This window comes from Bos indicus, chromosome 13, assembly GCF_029378745.1.
Source record: "Bos indicus isolate NIAB-ARS_2022 breed Sahiwal x Tharparkar chromosome 13, NIAB-ARS_B.indTharparkar_mat_pri_1.0, whole genome shotgun sequence".
NCBI lineage: Eukaryota > Metazoa > Chordata > Mammalia > Artiodactyla > Bovidae > Bos > Bos indicus.
In genome coordinates this window covers 73,366,441-73,388,522 of record NC_091772.1, presented here as the reverse complement: position 1 = coordinate 73,388,522, position 22,082 = coordinate 73,366,441, and the positions used below count along the sequence as shown (strand labels likewise).

General features: G+C 42.2%; 1 protein-coding gene across 2 annotated transcripts in view; it reads right to left on the bottom strand.

Annotated features, from left to right (window-relative positions):
- STK4 (serine/threonine kinase 4) overlaps nucleotides 1-19,460 on the bottom strand; it is a 90,405-nt gene extending 70,945 nt beyond the window's left edge. For both annotated transcript variants that reach the window (XM_019972452.2, XM_070801740.1), the window contains exons 1-5: nucleotides 19,325-19,460; nucleotides 13,556-13,636; nucleotides 6,837-6,965; nucleotides 3,895-4,009; nucleotides 823-987 (exon numbers count right to left, since the gene is read on the bottom strand). In XM_019972452.2, coding sequence (XP_019828011.2) covers nucleotides 823-987; nucleotides 3,895-4,009; nucleotides 6,837-6,965; nucleotides 13,556-13,636; nucleotides 19,325-19,359 — 525 coding nt within the window. In that variant the 5' untranslated portion in view covers nucleotides 19,360-19,460. The remainder of the gene's footprint in view (nucleotides 1-822; nucleotides 988-3,894; nucleotides 4,010-6,836; nucleotides 6,966-13,555; nucleotides 13,637-19,324) is intronic.
- Nucleotides 19,461-22,082: the final 2,622 nt, after the last annotated feature.

Sequence of the window (22,082 nt, the reverse complement as noted above, 5' to 3'; positions counted from 1 at the left end):
GCTCTAAAAAAACTATATATGCATATAGCTTTCTACGACCCAGTTCAGTTCAGTTCAGTTCAATCGCTCAGTCGTGTCCGACTCTTTGCAACCCCATGAATCGCAGCACACCAGGCCTTCCTGTCCATCACCAACTCCCAGAGTTCACCCAGACTCACGTCCATCGAGTCGGTGATGCCATCCAGCCATCTCATCCTCTGTCGTCCCCTTCTCCTCCTGCTCCTACTACCCAAGAAACCTGATACATGACATTGCTGCAAATTTTTGTATAGATCTGTCTAGAACTCGGTTTTCTACACATATTTCACACATCTCATGTATTTTACAAAATCAGATAATTTTAGACATCCTGTTTTGAAAGCATAGTGTTTTTCATTGCCATGCACTACTGAGGTAGGAGGAAAATCAAGAGCCTGTGTTTTGGAACCAAATGAGGAGCATGCTTTCAGTAAAGCAGATGCCAACTGCTACCTAAAGGCTGAATGAGATGACATTATGTCTTATTCAAGGAAAGCTGATTAGATTTAATTTTTATTCCTTTTGTAAATATGATGATGTAGACCAAAAGAATTTAAACGTCCACTCTATCATTTCTTGCTTTAGCTTTTATTTTTTTTCAAGCTAAACAGAGTTAAACTATGGTACCTGAGCCCCAGGAAAGGATCTAAAATAATCTACCAGCTCATTTGTAACCTATTGGCACATTCTTTAATTTTTTAAAACACAATTATATCAAATATTACACTTTTAAATAAATAATGAAAAAGAACAGTTCTCAAGAAAGACCTGAAAGTTACCAACACAAGTAACACGTTCACTTACTGTAAGTTGACCTGCTACCCCAAAATCTGCAAGTTTTGCATGACCTTCTGTATTGAGCAAAATATTTCCTGCTTTGATATCTCGGTGTATTTTTCTCATAAAATGAAGATATTCCAGTCCCTTAAGTGTTGACTGTAATATTGTAGCTATTTCATCTTCTGTTAACTGAAAAAATGAGAAATTAAAATTCTATTAGTTTACATCAGCACATTTGAAAAAGGAGAAAAAATTTCGATTCAAACTCCTCTTCTAGACTATAAATAAGATCTTATTCAAGGTGTAAAATAGCATTTGACAGCTTATAGTACCATTGCGGAGAAGACAAGGGCACCCTACTCCAGTGCTCTTGCTTCGAGAATCCCAGGGACTGGGGAGCCTGGTGGGCTGCCGTCTATGGGGTCACACAGAGTTGGACATGACTGAAGCGACTTAGCAGCAGCAGCAGCAGCAGTACCATTGCTATGCTGACTACTCCCAAAGTTATATTTCCAGGCCAGATCTCTCCCCAAAAATCAGATTTATATATCTTCCCACACCAGCTGAATACCTAACAAGCATCATAAGCATAACATGTCAAAATCAAATTCTTTATTTTTACCACCACCCTACCCCTTTCCATACCACCCACCTACTCTATTCTTCACACGTTCTTCTCTCAGTAAAAGGCAATTTAATTCTTCTAGCTGCTCTGGTCAAAAATCTTGAAGTCATCCTTGACTCTTCTCTATCTTCAAACTATATGCAATTATATCCTCTGGGTTCACCCTGATTTAAACCACCATCATGCCTTGCCTGAATTATTCTAATAATCTCCTAATGGGTCTCGCTGCTTCTGCCCTTAACCTTATAGAATGTATAGTCCACACAGCAGCCATAACTAACCTTTTAAAATATAAGCCAGGGACTTCCCTGGTGTTTCAGTCCATAAGACTCTGCTCTCCCAACACAGGGAGCCTGGGTTCGATCCCTGGTCAGGGAACTAGATCCCACATGTTGCAACTAAGATTCAGTTCAATATCTGCTCAAAATCCCCATGGCTTCCTAAGTCACTCAGAATGAGAGCCAGTCCTCACTAAGGCCTCACCCTATCTGGCTCCCAGCTACCTTCATCTTCTACCACTTTCTACCTCTTCATCCTGTTTCAGCCACATAGGCTTCCCTGCTGTTCCTCAAACACTCTAAACACACTCCCACTTCTGGGCCCTTTTATCTGTTCTCTTTGCCTGCAGTGCCCTTCAACCAGATTTCTGGATGAGATGGTTCCTTACGTCATTGCCTCTGCTCAAATGTCACCTCATTAGGAAATCAGAGAGGCCTTTGCTAGCTCCCTCCACTTCTAGATCATTCTCTATCCCCTTATCCTGCTGCTGGTGCTGCTAAGTCGCTTCAGTCATGTCTGACTCTGTGCGACCCCAGAGACGGCAGCCCACCAGGCTCCCCCGTCCCTGGGATTCTCCAGGCAAGAACACTGGAGTGGGTTGCCATTTCCTTCTCCAATGCATGAAAGTGAAAAGTGAAAGTGAAGTCGCTCAGTTGTGTCCGACTCTTAGCGACTCCATGGACTGCAGCCCATCAGGCTCCTCCGTCCATGGGATTTTCCAGGCAAGAGTACTGGAGTGGGGTGCCATTGCCTTCTCCGTCCCCTTATCCTGCTTATAGCTTAATGCAACACTATCACCATCTCACATACTATACATAATCTGTACACCTATTCATGTGACGTCTTCCCTATTACACACGTGAACTCCATTTTAAAATGCCTTTGATTAGGTTACTACTGAATTCCAGCACCAAGAAAGCCTCCTGGCACATAGTAGGTCCTGAAAAAAATATCTGTTAAACGATGATGAATAAATGTAAGCAAAAATGCAGGAGACTGACACAGAATACCTGATCAGTCCAATGCTGACTCTGTGCTGATCCCAGCCCAGTTCTAAACAAACTCAATCAACAGACTTTGAATCAGTACCCCTCATGACAAACAACTCATAATTAGAAGAGAATAGGCAGTGGTGCAAAAAATACATGATTTGGGTTTAGAAAGATCTAGTCTTTAGCCTTGGCTCTACTTCCTCAGTATGACTTAGGCAAGTTATCTAGTAATGTCTCTGAATCTCAGTTTCTCAATCTAGAAAAATAGGCAAATCATCTTTTTTCAAGAGTGTCACAAAAATCAAACGATACATTAAGGCATGGAAGAATTCATGGGGTTTAATAACTAGAAAATGCACTTCTACAAGAGCAGGGACATTGTTCTACTGACTACTGGATCCCAAAGGCCTAGATCAGTGTTCTAGAAATACTTACTAAATGAATAAACAAAGAGTTTACGCAACTGAACTGCAACTAGAAACCATGACTCCTAGCTTTTCTCCCAGCCACCACAGTAACAGCACACTATCTTTCACAGAGAGGAATCTGATGAGGAGGACTTAGTGGAAGTTAACCTGTGAACACCTGGGTAGAAGGAGAAAACCCAACCAACTTTAAACACTCAGAACTCATTGCTGGGCTTTCCTGGTGGCTCCGTGGTGGAGAATCTGCCCACCATTGCAGGAGACACAGGATCAATCCCTGATCCAGGAAGATCCCACATGCCATGGGGCAACCAAGTCCATGCAGCACAACTACTGAGCCTGTGCTCTGGAGCATGAGAGCCGACACTACTAAAGCCCACGCGCCTTAGAGCGCGTGCTCCGCAACAAGAAAAGCCACCGCAATGAGACGCTTGTGCTCTGCAACTAGAAAGTAGCCCCCACTTGCTGCAACGAGAGAAAAGCTGGCAGAGCCAAAAAATAAAAAAGAACTCATGACCTAGCTAAGATTTGATAGTCATTTTTCCCCCAGTAAGAAACAAGTAAACCACTTCACTGGACTAGGTTGGTTGGTATTGAAACTGCCACATTTAGTAGACATCAAAAAGCAGAGAGGGGAAAGAACCATGGAAAGGGGGAGATGCAACAGCCATCTGTCTAGATACATTAGTAGGAGAGTGTGCATGAATACAGGGCAAAGAAAAGAAGACAGTGTGAGAACCCAGCACAGCTGCATGATTCCAGAAGGTAAACTTACCGTTTTATTTCGTAATCGAATAATATCAGATACAGAACCAGCCCCACAGTACTCCATCACGATCCACAAGTCTGTGTTCTTAAAGTAACTGCCGTAATATTTGACTACATGAGGGCTAGGGAGAGAGACAATACTAATCAGTGGAACAACCTTCAAACATCCCTATGAATTCATGCTGTAAAATACGTGAAAATCCATTTCTCAGCTCCAAAGATCAGTTATTTATGTTTAAGGTTCAAACGGGCACCCTCTTGGTAAGAAATTAAAGTAGTATTGATTTCTGGAGGGCAGTAAATAACAGCGGTGCAAAAACTGTGTAGGTTCCTTAACCCAGCGTTTCTAAGTCTGCACCTCACCCTAAGAAAAGACACACAGATTTCAAAAAGAAAGAGTTACCATGGTCACAGAACTGCTTAAAAAACTGAAAATTTAGATACCATCCAAATGTCTGACATTAGGGAGTTTATTTAAGAAATAATGATATATCCGTATAAAGGAATAACCACAAGTCCATGGAAAATGTAATAGAAGAATACTTGATGAGAAGATTCTGCTTACCAAAAAACAAACAAAAAATGCAGGTTACATAACAGACAGCACAGTATAACTCCAAAAAGACATACGGAAGGACATGTATGCCAAGGAGTATTTAACAATGATTATCTCTCCAAAGGAAAATGTGGTTTTCCTTTCTTATTTGCATTTTCCCAAGAAGTCACATATACTTTGTAATAAGGAAAAATAAAACTACACTACAATCTATTGTAAGGGAAAAATATTCAGAATCAGACCTGAAATATAGAATCTTGAAGAAAGATTTCAGGAAAAAGTCAAAATCCCTTTAAAATGAAATAATTAAAAAAAAAAAAAGAATGTGTCTTCTGAAGCTACCAGCTCTACCTAGCTAGATCATTATCAGAGCTAAGTAATATTGCACAATGTAGTAACGGAAGAGGCAAAAACCAACTCAGCTGATCTAACTCTCAAAATTTCAAATGCCCCTTCATCCTTGGGAAACATGCCAAAATGACAGGATATCAGGAAAACACACACACACATGCAAAATGCATATTAATGAAGAAATGGATGAATAACTCTCTTAAGATACATATCACCACATCTGTGCTGCCGTCTCTGAATTTCTATAGTATTTCTATAGTACTGTCTCCATAAGGCAATTACTGCCAGGTATTCACTGCTGGAATATATCCTATACCATCATGCATCATCAACTATATAAGCCTGGCCTGTCCAACTACAGTCTGCAAACTCCAGGAGGACAAGCGTGCTGCCCTGTATTTCTCTGTATTCCTTATGATGTTTAGCACAGAGTAGGCTCTTTGAAATCCCTCATCTTTAGAGACATGCGTACACTGTGTTTGAAACACAGCTCTTACACAGCCTATCAAAAGTGGCAAAGTCCAACTTGCCCACTGGAAAGAGCTGCCGTCATATATCTTACGCACAAGACAAAAGAAACTGCTACCAAAAAGAAAAGAAAACAAAACAAAACAAAAAAAAACTGCTACCTTACTCTGGTCCTTCCAAACAAGAAAAAGGAGGGTTTTAGCCAGTTGAGAGTAACCACAAAAGTATCATGAAAAAAAAAAAGGGGGGGACTTTATTGGTGGTCCAGTGGTTAAGACTGTTTCTTCCAAAGCAGGGGATGCAGGTTCGATCTCTAGTTGGGGAACTAAGATCCATGGGGAACGTGTCTCATGGCCAAAGCACCAAAACATAAAACAGAAGCAGTATTGTAACAAATTCAATAAAGGTTTTATAAACATGGTCTAGGGCTTCCCTGGTGGCTGAGATGGTAAAGAATCTGGCTGGACTGCGTGAGACCTGGGTTCGATTTCTGGATCAGGAAGATGCCCTGGAGAAGGAAATGAAAACCCACTCCAGTATCTTGCCTGGAGAATTCCTTGGACAGAGAAGCCTGGCAGGCTACCGTCCACGGGGTTGCAGAGAGTCAGACACAACCGAGCAACTAACACTTCAAAAACATAGCCTATATAAAAAAATCTTTAACAAATTTACTCCTGAAAAGTAAAAAAAGAAAGGTGGGGAGAACAGAAGTGATTGCACTCAGAAGTCTACAAGACTTAAGGGCTCCTGGGCAAAATGCCTAGCAGGTAGCCCCATCTATCTTAAGCTTTACCAACAGGAGAGACTGAGTTGATCTGGTGACCCAAAGAGCTTCAGAAGGATGAAGACAGGCTTGGGCTGCAAGACTTTGTCATTCTCAACTCCCAGGACCTACCCCAGCCCCTCAGTTTGTGTTTCTCAATCTGAACTGAGGAAGCCTGCTCCCCTGAAGTGACCCCACCATGTTGTCATGGAAATTCGGGGCAAACCACGTGCATTTCTGCGGTCGCCTGCTGGCCCGACTTCCTGCTTGCAGCATTTGACAAATCTTAGTTCCTCAAAATTAAAACACTTAACTACTCTCAACTGGAATAGTTTCTTAAACTTGTGAAGGAAGGGACAGAACAGTAATATATGAACAAGTGTTCTCTTTTCATAGGACCTTTTGCTAAGACCTAAGGTTTCTGGAAGTAAAAGCATTTGAACTATCTCTTCTGAGCTGTCTGTAGAAATGTTTTCTCAGAAGGAAGTAAGAGAGATCATTATCAAAAAAAAAAAAAAAAAAACAACGGCTAGCCAGCACCACCTTCTGCCTTTTGCCTCTTCTTCCTAGTTTTGAAACGGGCTAAACTGAAACAAAACAAAACAGTGCAGAAATAGAAACTCTGAAAGTTTAGCTGCTGAAACACACAAACTTTTTCACCATTTTTTTTTCTGAAAAGAAATGTGTAGTAAGTCCACTAAACTCTCCCTTTTGCAAAATATCTAAGTCGATGCAATTCTAGGAGTCAAACTCTAAATTACGGCAAATTCAAAACTGTTATTATCTTCATAGCAACACCATAAGCCTTTACCTGTCACATTGCTGCATGATAGAGATTTCTTTGATTATCTCCTGCAGGTCTGATTCCACAGGAACTTGCTTAATAGCAACAATCTGACCGGTCTCTTTATGAATAGCTTTGTACACGCTGCCATAGGACCTGTAATTGGGGCGACAAGGATACTTACAAAGTCAAAACAAGCCAAGAGATTAAAAAGTGCTTAAATACAAACAACTCACCATTCTAATTTACATCCCCAGGTGCCCAAGACATAAGTACTTAGCTACACTTGCAAAACTGAGATAGCTAAAGTATTGATACTTTGGGGGAAAACTGTCCTTAAGAGAACTACCATCTTATAAACTTCCCATTTAAAGTTTACTGAATGTATGAGTATGAAATAACAGTCATAAGGACAGTAGCTACCACATCTGCTGTCTGCTGGAAGCAGCATCCTCTGAGGTTCACCCTTACAGAAAAGCCATGAAAGGGTCATTATCTCTATTTTACAGGCAAATGAGAAAAGGTTCAGAGAAGTTACACGACTTGCCCAAGGTTACATTAAGTGATAAATAAGCAGTCAGTCCAAGATACGCATCCAGGAGTGTCAGAACACAAAGCCTATATTCTTAAAAAAAAAAAAAAAAAAAAAGCCTATATTCTCTCTACATTCGTATCGGGGCAAAAATCCATGGGAGGGGTCTTCTTTTTCTTGCACTCATTCTAGCATCACAAGGTCTTTTAGTCCTTGCTCCTCTTACTCGCAATAATCTTTAAAATATTGGGAAATTTTTACTCCTCTTTAACTCTTTTTATCTTTCACTTCATCTGCCCTTAAGAGTTTATTGTCAAGATAAATAAAAGGTTGGGTAGCCTTTCAATTTGGGGGCTATAAGAGCAAGACATTTAGAATCTAAAGACCTAGGGCTGGAGTCCTACCACCACAACTTATCCACATTATTACAGTACTACATATCAGACATATTATTAACCTCGTACCTCAATTTTCTCACCTGTAAAATGACAACAACATTACAAGAGAATTGCAATGGTTAAATGAGATATCATTATCATTATCTTACATAGATTGTATTTTCACTTAAATCCTGGATGGCTGTCAGTGAAATAATGAGCAAACTGTCTTTCATAGTTTCCAAACACACCTGTTTCTTCATACTCCCTTGGTGAAAAGAAAGATCAAAATAACAGCACCTAATACATCAAAGTAGCTGAGTGCTCTAGCTAACAAAATGCTACTCAAGGATTGTTTCAATGTGAAAGTCACACAAAAGTTTTTTTTAATGTCTATGCAAAGCACATAAAAAATTTCCATTCCATCAGACTTTTTCATTGGCAAAACTAATATAATGATATTTAAATGTTGCCTAAAACTTATTTTTTGCAAGGGAAAGACAACCACTGACCATGTGTGGAAGATCCAACCACTGCCTCTTCTTCCTTGGCCACTGGAAAAAGCTGCCATCATGTATCTTATGCACAAGACAAAAGAAACTGCTACCAAAAAACAAAACTGCTACCTTACTCTGGTCCCTCCAATCAAGAAAAAGGAGGGTTTTAGCCAGTTGTGAATAACCACAAAAGTATAATGAAAAAAAGAAAGGGGGACTTCCTTGGTGGGCCAGTGGTTATGACTGTGTCTTCCCATGCAGGGGATGCAGGTTCGATCCCTAGTCAGGGAACTAAGATCCACGGGAAACATGCCTTGCCTTATCTTCCTTGATAAGATAACCCCAAGATTTGTAAGCAAATCTTTGTGACCAAATGCTTGGTCCCAGGAGATAAAGGCTGGTGGTCCAAGCCAGTCCCAGAATTCTGATCCCTTTCTGCCAGTGACTGAACTAGCAGTAAGTCTAAGACCTAGTACACAGACCAGTGAAATCTGAGAGGAATTCTTTAGAAGGGTCCCTGGGAAAGACCTTCTTCCCTGATAAAAAAAAAGAAGCAAACAAGGTGGCCCATTTTCTCCTGCCACTTCCTTTCCTGCTTCTGAAGTGGCCATCTTGAGACTGTGAGACTTACACAAATGCTAAATTGTTATCAAACACTTAGCCATTCTGGAATCTTTCACCCCCAGATTTTTCTGCTAGTTATTAAATGCCCTTACTGGTTAGCCACTATTGGTTGGGTAGTCTGTAACTTTCATCCAAATTTATTCTTGATACCCTAGGTCAGGGGTCCCCAACTCCCTGATAGGAACCAGGTTGCACAGCAGGAGGTGACTGGTGGAGGGCAAGTGAGTGAGTGAAGCTCCATCTGTATTTGCAGCCGCTCCCCAATGCGTGCATGACCACCTGAGCTTTGCTTCCTGTCAGATCAGCAGTGGCATTAGATTCACACGGGAGCACAAATCCTACCTAAAGTCAAGGCAGAATAGCCTGAGATTGCCACAGATGAGAAGTAAAGTGAATAATAAATTCAATATGCTTGAATCATTCTAAAACCATTCCCCTCATTCCCGGTCCCTGGAAAAACCGTCCTATATGAAACTGGTCCCTGGTGCCAAAACTGCTGGGGACCACTGCCCTAGGTCCCATATGTGTAAAAAAGTTCTTTATTTCATCTTCACTTTGGAATGAGTTTTGCTGGATATAGAATTCTTCTTTGACAACAGCTTTCTCTCAGCACTTGTACTGTAGTTTATCAGCTTCTATTGTTGTAGAGAAGTCAATTCTCATCGGGTTATCATTTTTCATGGGTAATCATGGGCAATCTCTCCCGTAATTTTAAGACTGCCTCTTTATCCTTCACATTCTGTAATTTTACTATAACTAGAAGCCGATTTATTCGGCACTTCATAAACTTCTTCAGTCTGCAGGCGTATGTCTTTCTTCAAGTCTGGAAATTTCTTAGTATTATCTCTTTATTTCCTGTCTCTTCCAACTTTCTTCTAGAGCTCCTACTGGACCTAGAGTGGACCTTGTCAATCCATGCTGTCTCCCTAGTTTCCAACACTGCATTTCCGTCTTGCATTTTGTGATCAGTCTCATTTCTAGCTTTCAACTCCCAAATTCTCTTTTCAGTTTGTCCAGTTGACAGCTTTTGCAATTTACTGGGCATTAGAACTTCAATTGTTGTAGTTTTCATTGTCAGGCCCCTCAGCTGTTTCTTTCTCATGGGGCTGTTTATGTTAATAATTTTGTGTTTGTCTTTTAAGGATTTTATTCCCTCCTTTTATCTTTTTGAAAATTGTAAACATGAAATTCCAGACTGCTCCATTATTTCTATTTCCTTGGGTGGGAATTTCCTACTTGTTACGTCTGTTGATTATTTAATGGCACTGGATTTCCTCATATGGGTTTCATTTTACTTTGAATGATTCTTTTCTATACAGTGTTCACTGTTCTTGAGCATTTCATGACATCATGATGGTTTCATGATTCCCTTAGCTCAGTTATCGATTAAACTAGGTCTTGCATTAGGATTTAGGGTTTTCAGCCCTCAAGACACCATACCTGAATACACTCCAGGCCCAGTTCCTATAGTCAGAATAGTCCCTCTTTTTCCCCAGGCCACAGGCAACTGATACAAAAATTTCCTGCAGGAAGCCCAATCTCCCGAAAACAACATGGCATGCTTTACTTTCCTATTACTATGATAACTATCTTTTCTATCCCTGGTCTATAGCTGGCTATGTATTCTTATATTTTAAAAAACTAATTTTCATTCATTATTCTTATATATTTGAAATGGAAAGGAGAGGTTCCTGCATGCACTGAGAAATCTTGACTAGACACCCTCCACACCTCACTATGCTATCTTGACAGCCAAGAAAACTCCAAGAGCTCATATGAACAATTAAGATTCACAATTCCAGACTGCACTTAGAGTACAATTTAGAAGGCTTCAGCAAGAACCCCTGGCTGAAGGTAAGTTCAAGACCTGACTCTCTACAAAAAAACACTACATTTTAACTGGCAGAGAACAAAACAAGTAATACCACAAAGGAGGTGCTTCACACATGCTCTGCAAGGCAAGGGTCAATGCAGAGAAACAGAAATTAGACACTATCTGAGGCCAAATTAACCAGGTATCAGTCTTAACCATATCACTCACTAGTTACCAAACTATGCACAAAATGTTTTTGCTCTTCTCCCCTGATTAAAAATTTAAATGAATCAATGGGTAAAACTTTAAATACAACAGAAGGAAGAAAGGTGAAAGCTCTAATTCAAAACACTTTCTGAGGGCTGTCCATCCATTCTGGTTTGGAGCTTTGGCCCTGCTCTGCCACAGATCCACGATTTCCTCAAAATACAGAATGGCGGCAGTCTTGGGAATCCGATAGAATCCTTTAGCCAGAGCTCATTACGTTAGGTCCAAGTCCATGAGAGGTCACAACGCATTCAGTCTCCAGAACCATGGCGTGGTCTTTTGTGTTCAGGAAGGAAGCGCAGTTCAGGTCTTCCTTCAGGATTCGGCTGATTAAATGAAGCTTGCTCAGGCTCATTCAGTCAGGATGACAGAAATCCAAGCACTTGTGGTAACATTTAAAACAATATGATGATAACATGTGAAGATCTGAAGCTTTCTTTATTTTCTTTCTGGTGATAGATTTACAGGGAAATTTCCAAGGTCCTTAAAGAAGACATCCACAGATCTAAAATGTAATTTAAAATAATCATAATTAGCTTAGTTTCTCCTTACATTATATTTCTGATCACTCTCTGTCTGTAGTTTTCTTTTGACATTCCTCAAACCCAATCCACCCAAACAGAGCTCCCTTCAAGACATATAAGTGAAAGTGAATTTGCTCAGTCGTGTCCGGCTCTTTGCGACCCCATGGACTGACTGTAGCCTACCAGGCTCCTCCGTCCATGGGATTTTCCAGGCAAGAATACTGACGTGGGTTGCCATTTCCTTCTCCAAGGGATCCTCCTAACCCAGGGATTGAACCTGGGTCTCCCGCATTGTAGGCAGACGCTTTACCGTCTGAGCCACAAGAACATCTAAATACACTTTAAGACTTAAGATTTAACTTTGATTGGGCAAGATAAGATCTGAAAAATGCTTCAATTGATATATTTAAAAATAAAGTAATAGTTGCCATTTACCACGCCCTTATTAGGTGACAAGCACTGTACTGTACTTTAGTCTGATTATCTCATGTAATACTCAACATAATCCTATGAGGGAGATGGTAATATCCTCACTTCATAGCTGAGGCTTGTGAAGCTTCAAGATGTTCATCAACCTGCAGAGTCTATGTTCTTACTACTGTAACACACTTTCATTAAAAATAAAACAAGTCAGTTACACACCTAGTCAATTATGCCTACCACTCTTGATCTTATTTTAAGTATAACCTGTGAGCATGGTTAGATTAAGGGCCTTGGACTCACTACATGGAGGAAAATACCGAGGATATCAAGCTAGAGTTGAAAACGGCAGGCAAAAGTCATAGCAGGACTGGATTTTCTTTCCCCGTACCTTTAAGGATGCCAAGTCAACTTGTAGGTTCAGATTCATTGAGCACTTGTCTTTTAGTAGCGCAGCTGTTGTCATCTTTTACTTCCCTTCTCTGCTTGATTTCTTGCTTCATTCCAAACAATATTTTTCCAACTTACAAAAAGATGATGACTAATGTTTTTCACAAGGAGGTAATCCATGAAATCCTATTCCATGTAATCCAGGATTGGGTTTAGCATTTGTTATCTATATTAAGCATAAATAACACTGACTCCAAAATAAACTTATGACATATAAAAGCTGATTGTAAAGAACAAACACTAATTAGACAATAGACATTTTCATAAACTAACATTTCAGCTCTTCTCTTGAACCAGAATTACTTCCAAGAGATTTTACATAATACAGAAACACACACCCACACATTTACAGGCTTATGCATAAACTACCTCTGAGAAATACATAAAAAACTGCTATACTGGTTGCTTCTGGGTGGCTGAGATAGATAAGAGGCAGATTTTTTTCAGGCCATTTTTTATGCCTTTCAAATCTTGAATCATGTGACTTGATTACCTATTCAAAAATGAACAACGAAAACTTAGGAAAGGGTGTCTAATATTTTAATGTCTTGGTCATTACAGAAAAAGAAATAAATATAAAAATATCCAAAGTATAAAAAATTACGATACAACCTTTATTGTATCATGAAAGCCAATGACGGTCACTATCTATTACGAAATATCATTCTACTCGTATTCTATAAACTCATTCACAAATCTGTGTTTCAAGAAGTCCTCCAGTTCCCGACCTGGGATCCTAGATCTCTTAGGAAGTTGTAAAAGTAGTGACAGTCCTTGATTTATTTTCTGTATTTCCCAAAGTGGCACTAACTAAAATGCTGAATTCCTTTAAAAAAAAAAAAATGAAACAAGTTATTGAATATCTCTGAGAGGCTATGAACAGAAAATTAAAGTATGTCTGATTAATAAAATTTCTTGAACAAAGTATAAACTAGTGTTATCTGTTAAATAGATATAATCATGCATATCACAGATTGTATGAGAGAAAACAACAGATATCCATGGTACTGAAAAGACCAGGAATCACTAACTCTGTCTATCGAAGTGATTGGGGGATGAGAGAAAGAGCATTTCAAGCTGTAAATTGACCTCCCACCCCACCCAGAGCAAGGCTGATATGCAATATTTCCCTTTCTTTTCCTTAGCTTTACAAATTATTGCATAAGAAAGGTTCACATCCTGCTGGTGTTGGGGCAGGAAAAAAACTGAGACCTACTAGTCCACCTACATCTGGGCACTCACCCTTCTCCAAGTTTCTCTAAGACATCAAACACTTCTTCCGGTTGTTTAGTTAAACTATCTTCATCCAACTTTTTCAGCTGCCTGTGAATGAAGAAATGTAAGCATAAAATACATTGTACTTACCAGCAACTTGAGAGAACACAAAACACATTATTTATTTTACAATTAGCATCTGAGAAATTTCTCTGCAAAGCCTACACTGGTAAATGCCAATAAAGGCAAGCTAAGAGGCCTTTAAGGGAAGCTGAAGGGCTGGTCTGTGGAAATGTTACTTGTGTCCCGGGTCACCTCCATGAGCAAAATCAGTACTGGAGGATTAAGAGCTACCATGAGGCTGACTTCAGTTCCACAGGTATAAGAATTTTCTAACACTAAAAGCTGCTCTGAAATGGTTTAGACTGCAATTAAGGAGTCCCTAGATTCCCATCACTGGAGCATCTAGACAGAAAACTAGTCCTTGTATAGCTGAAACGCAGCAGAGTAGATCTAAGCATTAGCTAGAATCCGTTTAAATCTTGAGATTCCATCAACAAAGATGACATAACTCTCTGTTCAGAAAAGATGCTTAATGCAAGCTTAGTAATGAACTGAAACATGGTCTTAGACTGGAGGTCAACGAAGATGGAGAAGAATCTTGCTCTCCATTAGCAAGACTTTGGTACTTATTTTTGTTGAAATACATGGATTCTGTAAGGTATCACAGAAACAGAAAGTGGAGAGTATATGCTTAGATGTGATCAAAAGTGAAAAAATAACCAGACAGCTGGAAGTTTCAAATAGTCTCACCAAGACTCTCCTGGGGTGACTGTGTACCTGACTATTCCCCAAAATCAAAGATTTTGCACACAACTTCCAGATAATTCAGATTTTTCTATGACAAACCATGATCAACAGATGAGGTTATAAATTGAACATAGGGTGTTTTTTTAACTGAGAACTGTGAAAATTATGAACAGTCTTAGACGAGCTGTCTGCTAAGGAGCACTTGTGTGCGTGCATGTGTGTGTTCTACACCATGGTTTCCTGAAACTATAAAGGACAACAAAGAAAGGAGAGCTCAGGAAGCGGTGAAATATGGAAGCAGTCCACTGGGAATTTCTTTGTAAAGAAAAATGTTTAAACTAGCTGGACAATACCAGCTTTTACGAGGAAAGATAAACTAAAATACACGCGCACACAAACGTGTACCTTCCTGGAGAAAATGGCAAAACCGTAAGAGAAGCCAAAAAAAACCCCACCCACCTGAACGCATCAAGTTTATCTTCCAGTAAATGCTGATCTCAAGAAGACAATCTTAACAGGATTTCATAAATATCAGACTAGAGAAAGGGAGAACTGCTCTAGGTCAATAATTGCCATGACTTGAAAATTAACCAAAGAAACAACCACACTGACCTTTGAAAATCAAAAGGTCCTAAAAATTAAATTCCAATGACATCACAAAAACTCCCAGGTTCAAAACAAAAAGGGTTGAAGTGAAACTTCAATGTCAGAAGTGAAATTTCTATGAACCCAGAAATCAGAATGACCATCTCACAATGGGGGTGGGGGGGCGGGAGTGGGTAAAGCATTGATTTATAACTGTATAAACAATGGACAATACCTCTTTTCTCAAGTATAAAGCTTTATAAACAGCTTATGTAAAGGAAGATCAGATATGTTCCTTTGAAGTGGTGGCTTTGTGGTTTATAAAGAGCAAAACTCACTATTTCAACTATTAGAGACCAGGGCATAACAAAGGAAATGGCCACTGCCATGAGACAGCTGCAGGCCTCTGATAATACTTCAACAGACAAACTTTATACGAGTGTTCAGATGCTCCTTTAAAACAATCTAGGTGGGGTTTTGTTTGCCTTGGGCTTAAAGGATCTTATCTCTGGTGCCTGAACCTAGAGGTGGTCTATAAGAACATTTGCTAAATGGACTAATGAATGCAATGATGAGAATCATAAACCTTTCTCGGCACTCTTCATGAGGTTTCAAAATTAAGAAGAAGTTCGCCCCGAGAAAGTATTACTGTGCTATCAACAAATGACAATTCTATGGAAAATCTTTTGACAAGGGACTCAATGATGTTTTCTACATGAGTCTTCATGGAAGAAGCATTCTAAGCAAACAGCCCAACTCTGATGATTCAGCCCTTTCGACTGTACTTCCCCAGGTCCTCGGTAGTTTCAGTGCTTGCCCATAACTGAACAGGCCTAGCCAACACAGCCTCCAAGGACCAGACAACAGGGGATGTTCCACTCCTAAGTCAGCTGCGTGGATGGTCAGAATCCCAGAAACGCACTCTACACACTCCACCACACTATTAGCATCTAATGGCAACTCACTTCTTAAAATCATAAACTTCTAAAAACTAAACAGAAAGTGAAAAAACATAAAACTCCTATGCAAACCGTCAACTTCATCGTTATTCTCTTCTTGTTGGTTGTTGTTTAGTTGCTAAGTCGTGTTCAACTCTTTTGCGACCCATGGACTGTAGCCTGCCAGGCTCCTCTGTCCTTGGGATTCTCCAGGCAAGAATACTGGAGTGGGTGGCCATTTCCTTCTCCAAGGGATCTTCCCGACCCAGGGATCAAACCCGCATCTCCTGGTGGGCCCTTTACCATCGTCATTCTCTTAGTCACACACAAATATCAAACTCAGGAACACAAAGAGCATTTCCTACCTTGGGATTGCTTTCCCTTATTATGAACACATGCCATCTGAATCTCTGAAAAGACACCAGTACTTTTCCAAACACAAATAAGGGTGTCATGAAGTCATTACTCACTGGTCTGGCTAGCTCCCAAACCTCTTTCTCCCATCTTGTAACTTTTGTAAGGTCCATTTTATTTATATATACCTATACTCTTTCCATGCAGAATTCGTTATGGGTTACAACAAATATGTAAGATAAATGGATGGAGCTTTTCAATGAAAATAAAATATACATGCCCACCCCAACCTCCTCAAACTCATGTTAAAGTCTTAACGCTCAAGACCTCAGATTGTGACTGTATTTAGAGATGGGGCCTTTAAAGAGCTAATTAAGGTAAAAATGACATCATATGGGTGGGCCCTCATCCAACATGACTGGTGTCTTCGTAAGAGGAGATGAGGACATAGATATAGAGGGAGGGCCATGTGAAGACACAGGAAGGGGGCAGCCATCTGCAAGCCAAGGACCGAGGCCTTGAAAGAAACAACCCTGCTGATGCCTAGACCTCAGACTTCTAGCCTCCAGAACTGTGAGAAAATAAATTTCTGTTAACTCATGCCATCTGTGAGATCAACAATGGCAGTCCTAACAAACTAATATCACAGGTAATAAAGTTAACTGGCCGAAAGGCAGTTCACTAGCTATGATGAGCAGGAAAGCACCTGTCATTCAAGGATTCAACCCTGCAGAGGATGGGATGATTTCAGAGAACAGCATCATCGAAACATACATTACCACATGTAAAACAGATAACGGACGAAGCAGGGCACCCAAAGCTGGTGCTCTGTGACAACGTGGGCGGGACAGGGTGGAGAGGGACATGGGAGAAGGGTTCAGGATGGAGGGGACACATGTACACCTGTGGCAAATTCATACTGATGTATGGCAGAAACCATCACAATATTGTAATTATCCTCCAATTAAAATAAATTCAAATATTAAAAAAGAATTCAACCCTGCAACACTTTTCTCTTGCACATTTAATAAAATTTTTAAAATCCAAAAGGCACAGGAGTGAGTGTCAAAAACCAAAACGGTTTACTTTTTTGCCCAAGACTGTACAGCATAAAGTAAAAGCAGAAACAAAACTCCGATTCCTAATCCTCTCTTCAATTAAACCAGCACGTCCAGGAAAGAACGAACGTATTTCAGAAGGAAATATAACCAGTGTCCATTTATAGTTGGATCTATGGTGCAACAGCAAATACCTGCTAACATACACAAGGCCCTGTGAAACAAGGGTACTCCCAGAGAGGCATCAGAGTGATACAGCTGAGAGCACAGACTTTGGACCAGACTGCCTGGATTAAAATCCCAGCTCTGTCACTTAGTAACTGTGCAACTTCTGCCCAATCGCTAACCTCTCTGGGCCTCAGTTTCATCACCTGTAAAACAGAGATACAGGTGATAAGATTGTTGTGACGGTCAAACGAGTCAACAGTTAAGCTGAACCATATGAAACTACTATTTTTATACATCAAAAATGGTCAAATATCAGCAAATTCATATGGTTCAATGACAGACACGGAAAGCACCGAGAGTAACATCTGAAGGTGAAGGTGAAGGTGAAGTCGCTCAGTCGTGTCCGACTCTTTGCGACTCTGTGGACTGTAGCCTACCAGGCTTCTCCGTCCATGGGATTCTCCAGGCAAGAATACTGGAGTGGGTTACCATTTCCTTCTCCAGGGGATCTTCCCGACCCAGGGATCAAACCCGGGTCTACCTCATTGGAGGCAGACGCTTTAACCTCTGAGCCACCAGGGAAGCCCGAGAATAACGTCTGGCACCCAGTAAGTGCTAGATGCATGCAATAGTCACTGTATTTCAGACTCGGTGCACTACAGTAGGGTGACTTATGAGTCCATCCCAACCAGCTATTTGCCTTCTGCAGTGTTTGTGCATTTCAAAAAAAGCCAAGGGCACAGGCCCAGCTGTGAAACCCTTTCCTTCACCTCTCCATTGCCCCACACTCCCACACACTGAACACTTCCTACTTTAGAGCTCATTCTGCTACAGGAAGTCAGAGGGCTCTGTGAAATTGAAGCAAACTTCGTGGCACCTCAAGCTGTACTCTCCATTTTTTTCCAGATGTGGCAGTGTGATTGAAAACCCCCGGGGGGCCACAGAGCAAATCACTGATGCAACTGCAACCAACTCAGGAGGTCAGACTATCTAGGACCAACCACTCCCCCTGAACTTGACTTAAAACAATTCCAGGGAGCAGTAGGATTTGGAGCTGATACAAAACAATAGAGACCTGAATAAAGGGCACAGTCTGGCTGAGTCCAGTGAGCCAGACCTAGAGCAAAAAAAAACGAAACACACACGACTGTCTCTCAACTCTTCTGGGCCTCAATTTGCCCATCTTGAAAACAGTCTCTTATTTCTCTATCTACCTCCCAGTGTGGGAGTGAGGAAGATTAGGAAGATCCTGGATATCAGGAAGGAAAGATGCCATCATCTAGAGAGGGAACACTACCAAAAACATCTAAATCGCTGCCCTGCACGAAGCCTCCCTTACTAGACCGTCCACCTTGTACGGCACACCTCCGGCCTCAGGCAGCAAAGCTTCTCCCCTCAACAGACCCTCCCCACTGCACCTCTGGTGGGACTCCCTCCCTTAGAAAAGTCTGCGCAGCTCTCCTCTCTGCTAGTTCCCGACCCACCCCTTAGCCAGACCCCCCTCGTAAGTCCTCATCTGGCTTCAGCATCCTAACTTAGTGAGTCCCTTCTAGGACAGGCTTCACCCAGCGGTCCCCTCCCTCAGCAGGTGCTCTCCTAACTTGTCTCCAGCCCCCCAGCAGCTGCCCTCCCCACCTGTCCCCCACCTTCCGCCAGGATGTTCGCCTCGGCAAGCGATCTCTCTAACCAGCCCCACGTTTATCCCCCGTGGCCGGACCCCCCACCGGCCAGAGGTTCCCCATTCAGCAGGTGCCCCTTCAGCCGGATCACCTCGCCCCGCAGGTCCGTCCCCTCCAAGGGGGCTCGCACGCCCGGGTCTCCCCTCCGCCAGTCCCCGTCTTTCCCTCCCTCCATCCCCTTCTTCTTAGCCAGCGGCCCCTCACCGGCGCGGCGGGTTCCTAAGCTGCACCGTCTCCATGGCGCTGCCAGCAGCCGCCCAGACCCGTTCACTGCTCCATCCTCCCCCGGGACCTCCTCGATCCCGCCCAGCAGACCGTCCCACACTTCCGCTTTCCGCCCCTACCGGAAGCCGCGTGCTGCGCGGGAGCTGGGCGGGGCCGCGAGGGCTGGCCCCGGGTCACGTGGTGCTGACACCAGTCACGTGGTGCGCTGGGGCGCCGACCTAGAACAGCAGAACCGTGGAGGCTCCTCCCGGGAGGAAGTTTTAGTCAGGTCTCGAGCTTTGGTGTCCTTGTCTCTCTGCGACACTTCGCCCAAGAAACTCGGTCTGAGACCCGAGAACTCATCTCTGCCTCGGGCCCTGCCCACCTCGTTTCTCAGACACAGATACTGAGACGTCCTGCGAAGAACCGGCTTAATAAAAAACTGTCAATTCTTAACCAGCCAAATTTACACTGTTGGTGGGAAGCGCTGCTGCCGGTATCCCTGGAGCTATTTGTGGTTTTCTGCCGTTCTTCGGTGGTTGAATTCTTGTTCCAGGTGGACGCTGGAACGTGCATAACGTCTCCTTGGATGTCACGGAGCATCAGCCTGCAAACTGCCCCACCCTCGTAAGAGCCTTACCTTTGAGTCAGCTTGTGAACAAAAAAATAGCCAAGATTTATTAAGCTCTTGGAGCTTCCCAGGTGGCGCTAGTGGTAAAAAAAACCCTGCCTGCCAGTGCAGGAGACATGAGAGACTCGGGTTACATCTCGGGGTGAAGATCCTCTGAAGGAGCGAATGGCAACCCACTCCAGTAGTCCTGCTTGGAGAATCCCATGACCATGGGAGCCCGGCAAGCTACAATCCATAGGGTCACAAAGAGCTGGACACGACTGAAGCGATTTAGCACACATTAAGCTTTTACCATGTACTTGCCATTTTATATTATTTAATCCTTATATCAAGGCTGTAACTATCCCAGTCTTATCTATTATTTTCCACTGCTTATCATGTTCTCGATACTCTACTACTAACTGAAAATGGAAACCCACTCCAGTATTCTTGCCTGGAGAATCCCAGGGACAGAGGAGCCTGGCAGGCTACTGTCTATGGGGTCACAAGAGTCGGACACAACTTAGCGACTAAATTACTACTACTACCACTAACTCACTTAGTAGTTTTAAAACTTTATGGCAGGTAATATTACGCTCATAAGGCCGGAGAGGTGAGCTCACATAGCTAAAAGTATCGGTTTGGGGATTTAAATCCAGATGGATAGTCCACCACGCTCCTCTGTCCATGGGATTTTCTAAGCACGAATACTGGAGTGGGTTGCCATTTCCTTTTCCAGGATAGAATTCCAGAGCCTGCACTACCAAACTGGACAGCCACTTGGACCCTCTCCTTGGGCATGAGAGTCAAAGCTTCGGCTCCACTCACAACTCCTATGGAAACTCATAAACAGGTATGGAAATTCATAAATCCTCAGTTGCTACCACCATCAATGAGTATTAAGAAAATGGAAAAATCCCAGTTTGCTTGTAGAGAAAGTTACTCAAAGCAGCCTCTGGTATGCCATCTACAAAACCCCATGTGCAGTGCATGGCAGCCAGGACACAGTGGCAGTCTTTGCTCCCCAAATGGGAAACGGGGAATTATCAGTTACAGAGGAATTGATCTCAGGTGGGCTCATTAGTTACCAAGGAAACCAGCAAAGGTGCTGGCCACTCACCACCCCTTTGGTAAGCTGTCATTAGCTGGGGCTTGGGACAGGTACATAGGAAGGTCAGTCATGTAAGTAGGGTGTTAGGTGAAGCAGGCTCTGTTTGGCCAGGGGATGTACAGAGAACAAGAGAACAGCCATTTGAGTGGCCCAACCATATCACATTTCTTGTTTTTTACTAAGAAGTCCAGGAGTCGGTTGTAGGGTTGATTGACACAACAAGGTCGATTTCATCATTCCCCCCGGCCCAATTCAGCATGTTGGCTTTTCGTCCTTGTGCTTATTGACTCAGATGCAAAATGGCTGCCACAACTCCAGGTGTCATATCCTTAACCCAACAGAAAAACAGCAAAAAAAAAAGGCTATTTTAAGTCCTGTATCTCTTACCTGGGAAGGAAACCTTTCCCATAAGCACCCAGCATACATCCTTCTGTCTCATTGGCTAGATCAGGGTCACATGCTCACTCCTTGCCCAATCATTGGTAAAAGAATGAGATTATTGTGATTGCTGTAGAGAAATCTTGATTCATTTTCTAGGCCCAGAGAATCTCAGGCAAAATTATGAAAGTAAAAAATGGAGGTTGTTGAGTAGTTATCATTTGTGTGTGTGTGTGTATATGAGTGATCTGGTTTCCCTGCCACACTAAGTGTTCTTTCTTTGCTTTTGTATTGGGCTTATGCGGGACTGAGGGGATTCAGATGAAAGGGCTACCCAGCCCTCAGAAAGTTTAAGGTCTGGTTGGGTTATGAATTTACACAAATAATTATAGTTGACCCTTTAAAGAGCATGGGTTTTAGCTGCATGGGTCCATGTGGATTTTTAAAAACAAATGTGTGCTACAGTGTTACGGAGAAGGCAGTGGCAGCGCACTCCAGTACTCTTGCCTGGAAAATCCCATGGACGGAGGAGCCTGGTAGGCTGCAGTCCATGGGGTCGCTAAGAGTCAGACACGACTGAGCGACTTCACTTTCATGTTTCACTTTCATGCATTGGAGAAGGAAATGGCAACTCACTCCAGTGTTCTTGCCTGGAGAAT